The following is a 5801-nucleotide window of genomic DNA, read 5'->3' as shown; positions in this document are numbered from 1 at the left end:
TTAATTGGGTTAATGCATTTGAATTTATTTCAAACTTGCCTCAGATGCACAGAATTTAAGTACCATTTCATTAAATTGCTACAGAGAGGAACTCAGACATATAGGCTATATTCTTGCTAACACCCACTTTGGTTATATGTTGTGTTCCTCAGAGCTCAAGCTACACTTGTCAGCTGGACTTCTGTGGAACTGACTGGCGCTGGGTCCCAGCTCCCTAGTCCTCATTTATTTCTGAGAATCTGTGCAGTCCAGGCCCACAGAAAAGAACCATGTAACTGGCACAGGGTGGTGCCCATGTCAGAGGGTCTCAGGCCTGTATCTGTGCCAGAGTAGTCTAGAGATCAGAGGTTCCCTCAAGCACTTATTAGGAACCGCAGTCGGACCCTAACCCAGGCCAAAAGGCAGAGTCAGGTTAACACTTCATCTGTGTCAGAGACGTGGTGTGTGTGTTTTGGGGGCGGGGCTTGTTAGACATCCCCTCTCCCCCCACGACTCAGCTGAGGCAGGCTGTAGCAAACTATCTCCTTTATTTCCTGCTGTTCAGGTGAGGTGTGTCCTTCTGGTCTACAAGGGCCCCAGGCTCTGCTCCATGCCATTCTCCTCATGAGCTTCCACAGGTTTCGGAATGGCCTGCAGGGTATCAGGATCAGGACTGGAGTGTCTCCATACTGCTCCTCCAGGGTACCCCGTGCTGCCAGGCCTCCACACCTGTATTCTCCACAGGACCATTGGTTCTCTGACACATCCACCAATCATTCTCAGGATCCTTCCCATCTCCTCTTTCCCATCGCCCCTCTGCAAGCCTCCTTGCCTCCCTGTTGCTCATTCTGGGGCTCACCACCTCTTCCAGAGCAGCCTCCTGTTCTTGCAGGCTCTGGGTTTGGGCAGGGACTTGCACTCCATGTTTTTCCAATTCCTCTTTCAGTCTGGACAGGAACAGGTAGAATGAGGGAGGAGAGGAATGGAGGAAAGATGGGAGGATGAGAAGACCCAGAAGTGAGTGCCCTGCTCATTCTCCTGCAAGGGTTAGTGCATGGTGCCACATGCTCACCTCTGTCGCCTCTGCTGCAGCTGCTGGCATTTTTGCTGCAGTTGCTGGTGATGCTGGGCACTGCCCTCCAGCAGCTCCTCAGCCTTCCTGTTCTCCTCCTGAAATAGCTGCCTGTAGGCCAGGGAGCAGGGTCAGAACAGCCATCGCCCATTCTTGGCCCACACCCCACAGCTTACACTGCTGCTACGGCCTCCTGGCTACGAAGAAAGAGACCCTCAGCAATGGTGGAGGGTCCCTCAGCACCACACAGCGAGCACAGCCGATGTTTCACGTCCTGTAGCTTCACCTCCACCAGCTTCTCTGCAGCAGGAAGATGTGAATGAGCACAGGAGGGCTGCTGAGGGCCACCCTCCTCCATGGGTCTTACCTTCCTTGAGAAGCTGCTCCTTGCTGCTGTCCAGGGCACAGATCTCTCTTGCCAGTCGCTCTGGCCTCTGAGGGTCAGAAAGTAGGCCTGTCTACACCTGCTGGCTACACACCCCCCATCTACACACTTCAGAGAATGCTGCCCTAATTCAGTCACTCCCTTACTCAGCCTCCCCTCCTCCAACTCGGCTCCACCATGCACACCCGCTGTAGTCCAGCCTTAGGGCCTGTGTACTGGCCATTCCCTCCCCAAGGATGTCCTCCACTCCAGCTACCACACACAATTCTGTGGTAGAGGACTCACATAACTGGTGATGTTCAGTGATTGTTCAAGCATTGACAGTGGCCCTGGGATCAGAGTCCTGAGACCACTGCCATGGGGACTGCTCTCTGACCAGCCAAGCACAGCACTGCAGTGTCTCTCTTTCCTCATGCAATCCTTCCTGTTTTTCATTCCCTGATTTCTTCTTGGTTCCCATTAACTGTCTGTATCCATGAAAGCCCTATGTGTGTTCATGAACCCCATCCTTGTCAAACTGCATTAAACAGACCCAGGACTGCAGCAGGATGGATGGGCAAGATTGGCGATGAGGTCACTAGTGAGTTGAGGGTAATACTGACATTAAGGTCCTGAGGACTTGCTCAGGAAGAAGGCTTGGTGCTGCTAGAGGACACATAGAAGATGGGATGGATGGCTTTGAGTGACTCACATGGGATTCCCACAGGTCCTTGTGCTGGTCCATCAGATCTTCCAACTGTTCCTCAAAATTCAACCTGGGGGTCAAACATAGGCACAGGAGGCCATGGACACAGACTCCCAAAGCCTGGCCAAGACCAAGTGAACTCAGGCAGACTTTGGGGCTTGGCACTTCAACGCTCCACTCAGTCAACTTGTAATCCTGATACTATCTTCATCTATAGTCCATCTGACTGCCCCTGGCTGTAGGCATTAGATTTACCTCAGCTGCCTCTGTTTGTTCTTCTCTTCCTCAATCTGGGAGTTCAGGACAAATATCCGCTCCTTGTACTCTTGCAACATGGTGTGTTTCCTGGGAAGGGAAAAGGCATCCTCAGAATTCCCTTGATGGGCTCCCTGCTCTGAGGGTTTTGTCCCTGTCTGCTGAGGTCCTGCTCTGGAAAACAGTGATGGTTGGAGTGTGACAGGAGCACTTGCTTCCTCGAAGTATTGTGAGGTTCAGGGAGAACAAGAGGCATGGCCAAATGCTCATGCACATGCACATCAACACCATAATTTCCCCCAAACACTTCAACTTCAGTGTGCCACGGTCTGTGACGTAGGACATATAACATGGACAAAGGGTGGCTTGATGAGGAATGCGCAAACAGCCAAGGAGCCACTGTAAAGTCATGCAATGAGGACAAGCCAAGAATCGTGGTTGGTAACGATGGATGGCCCTTCCACTGCCCTCAGCCATCACAGCCGAGGGGAAACACCCTTTGATCTCCCACCGTACACAGGGTCTGAGACTTCTCCCCTTTGTTTTCTCTGCTCCACCAAAATGAAGCTCTTACCTCTGTGCCTCACTTTCCTTCTCCTTGCAGTGCAGCCGGAGGATTCTTAGGGTCTCTGTAGAGAAAGCAATAGTCTGCGGGCTTGTCAGAACAGGACCAGAGCAGGCCAGGTCCATGGACAGTGAGTGACATTAGAGGCTGAGGCAGGTATCAAACGCCTTCAGCTGCTACAGACAGAGTTGCTTCCAGGTGTCAAATTTAAAAGCCTGGAGACTGAAAATCTGTAAATACCTTGGTTTTTGCTCAAGATCTCCTTCACACGTATTTTCTCTCCATGCACTAGAAGACACAGCAAAATTTCAGACATCAGGAATGACTCATCAAACTCTCAAGAACTGGCTGGTCAACGTCACACTGAAGATTAAGTACTACCCTGGCTCCAGCCCAAACATAAGCCTCTCCCCTCTGTGCCCACTTTCCCTGTAAATATTGAGGAATTCTGACATTTATTAAGGGTGGTTGTGAGGACTCTATGGAATAAAATGAAAAGCACAGAAGAAAATAAATAGCCCACATGAAATGGGATGAGGGCTATGAACAAATGCATCAAACAGGAAGGGGCATGTGTAGAAGACGGAAGATCTTGAGTGACAATGTGAGGCAAAAGGATCTGTACAAAAGGATCTGTGGAATTATGGAGAATCCCAACAAGGCCCTCTGTGTATGGCGTGAGATGGGAGGGTACTATGTCAGCAGAGGGGAAAGGGAGGAGGGGCAGGGCTGAGTAACTGGAGTATCCAGGCCAGGGAAGCTAGAGGTGCTGCAGCTGCTTCTGGGCAACAGCCAGTTTACATACGTGAGTCCAGTTCCTTTTGCAGGGCCTCCCAGACACATCGGGCCTCTCCCAGCTCCTCACTGGCTTTCTTTTTTGCTTCAACAATGAACAGAAGGGCAGACACTTTGTAAGTGCAGTCTCTAGACACACCACTCTCTTGCAAACAGTACCATTTCACATTTGTTTTCGAGCAAACATAGAGAAGTCTAAATTTTACAGAGGAGGTAATGCTTCTTTATGTGACTATGGGAGTTCCATGTGGAAAGATCTGGTACTTTATTTAATGCTCTGCTGTTGTAACTATCTGCAATTTTAAAACAAGGATCCTTACACATCGTGTAGCTCCTGGCTGCAGGTAAAGGTCTCCAAGCCTACCTTGTTGAACCTCATTAATGCGGTTAATCAGGATCTCAACTCTGGGCTCTAGGCTTCCCACTACAGAGAGGAAACAAAGATGCAGTCATTGACAGAGCAGGAGGTAACGGTGCCAGCCAACCTCTGCTTCCTCCATTACAGAGAGCTACTGATTACACACGTTGGACACTGGCTCTGTGGACCATTCACAGGGTCACATGCTGCTTGGGAGACAAGAAACTGACACCTGGAGATCCTGACCCAGGTCAAGAGAAATTAAATAAGACAAGGGGCTAAACAGTGAAGGTGTTGGAAGTGTTTCTCAGATACAGGAAGGAATCTCCATTGCCCTGGGCTGTGTGGGAGGAGTCAACACAGAGTCCATCCTGAAGTGGAACAAGGCTGGGAAGAGCCTGGGGAGCCACAGCAAGCAGTGCAGAATGAGGTGCAAAGGAAGAAGGGGTGAATGAAAACCTCTGAATCGAAGGTACTGCAACAGGGTACAGAAAAAAATACTGCCTTCATCCCCATCTACTTCTTTCATTCTGAGTTATAGAGCCCTATTTTCAGTTCAAGGAATTAAATTTTAAACGAAATGAAGTGCACTATTTGACACTGCTTGAGATGCTCACATCTCACATCAGAGCGGCTGGGTTCTATCCCAGTTTCTCTCTCATTTCCAGCTTCCCATGCACATATACCATGGGAGGCAACAAATTCTCAGGTACATGTCCCCAGCTGCTAACTTCAGTCAGGCATTTGGGGAGTGAACCAGAGAACAGGAAATTCTTCTCTTTCTGTCTTTTGTAATAAAATGAGAGGGCCAGTGTTATGGCACAGTGGCTAAGCCGCTGCTCATGATGCCAGTATCCCATATGAGTGCTGGTTCAAGTCCCTGCTGCTCCACTTACGATCCCACTCCTGCTAATGAGCCTGGGAAATCAGCCAAAGAGCCCAGCCCTTGGGCCTGCACCCACGTGGGAGACCAGGAGGAAGTTCCTACTTCTGTCTGGCCCAGCCATTTAGGGAAGGAGCCAGAGATCCAAGATTCACCAACCCTCCCTGACTCTTTGTAGCTGTTCCTTTCAAACAAACAAACAAACAAACAAGCAAACAAATCCTTTTAAAAGTTTCACAACGCAGTAAATGGCAGGGCCTGGAACGGAGCCTGGACCCAAACCTCACACAAGCCACACCGCACCTTTCTGCAGCTTCTTCACCATTTCCATCAAGTCTTCGACCTTCTGGGATGCTTTGTCCTGCCCTGTGGGGACACGGCACCGGGTAGCTCGGGGATCCCACAGCCCTCGACTAGACCCGGTGCACTCCATCCCGGCACGACTGGCAGCAGGGCGCCTTGGAAGGAAATCCCCGAAGACCTTGGAGCTCTTCTCTGGTGAGGCGGCTGCTGACCGCGAAGTCAGTCAGGGTTAGTGCTAGGGTTAGGTCAGTCAGGGCTGCATAAGTCAATCAGGGCTCCATAGGTCAGTCGGGGTCGGCAGCTCTTCTCCAGTGAGGCGGCTGCTAACCGCGAAGTCAGTCAGGGTCAGTGCTAGCGCTAGGTCAGTCAGGGTTAGATTTAGGGTTAGGTCAGTCAGGGCTCGGCAGGTCAGTCAGCTTTCGGTTAGTGTTAGGTCAGTCAGGGCTCGGCAGGTCAGTCAGCTTTCGGTTAGTGTTAGGTCAGTCAGGGTTAGATTTAGGGTTAGGTCAGTCAGGGCTCCG

At 50.7% G+C, this 5801-nt stretch overlaps 1 protein-coding gene across 1 annotated transcript; it reads right to left on the bottom strand.

The window, feature by feature from the left end:
* Positions 1-508: 508 nt before the first annotated feature.
* SYCE1 (synaptonemal complex central element protein 1) lies at positions 509-5335 on the bottom strand. The gene is made up of 12 exons (XM_040991694.1): positions 5281-5335; positions 4101-4160; positions 3747-3821; positions 3182-3229; positions 2951-3005; positions 2377-2466; positions 2128-2191; positions 1419-1485; positions 1228-1351; positions 1052-1162; positions 839-926; positions 509-630 (listed from the first exon to the last, which is right to left on the bottom strand). The coding sequence occupies exons 1-12, from the start codon at positions 5306-5308 to the stop codon at positions 565-567; spliced, it is 876 nt and encodes a 291-aa protein (XP_040847628.1). The 5' UTR covers positions 5309-5335; the 3' UTR covers positions 509-564.
* Between the last annotated feature and the right edge of the window lie 466 nt (positions 5336-5801).

Source organism: Ochotona curzoniae, unplaced genomic scaffold (assembly GCF_017591425.1).
Source record: "Ochotona curzoniae isolate NIBS_2020 unplaced genomic scaffold, NIBS_Ocur_1.0 contig_66, whole genome shotgun sequence".
NCBI classification, from domain to species: domain Eukaryota; kingdom Metazoa; phylum Chordata; class Mammalia; order Lagomorpha; family Ochotonidae; genus Ochotona; species Ochotona curzoniae.
Note: the sequence above shows the minus strand (reverse complement) of the source record. Positions and strands in the feature narration are given on the sequence as shown.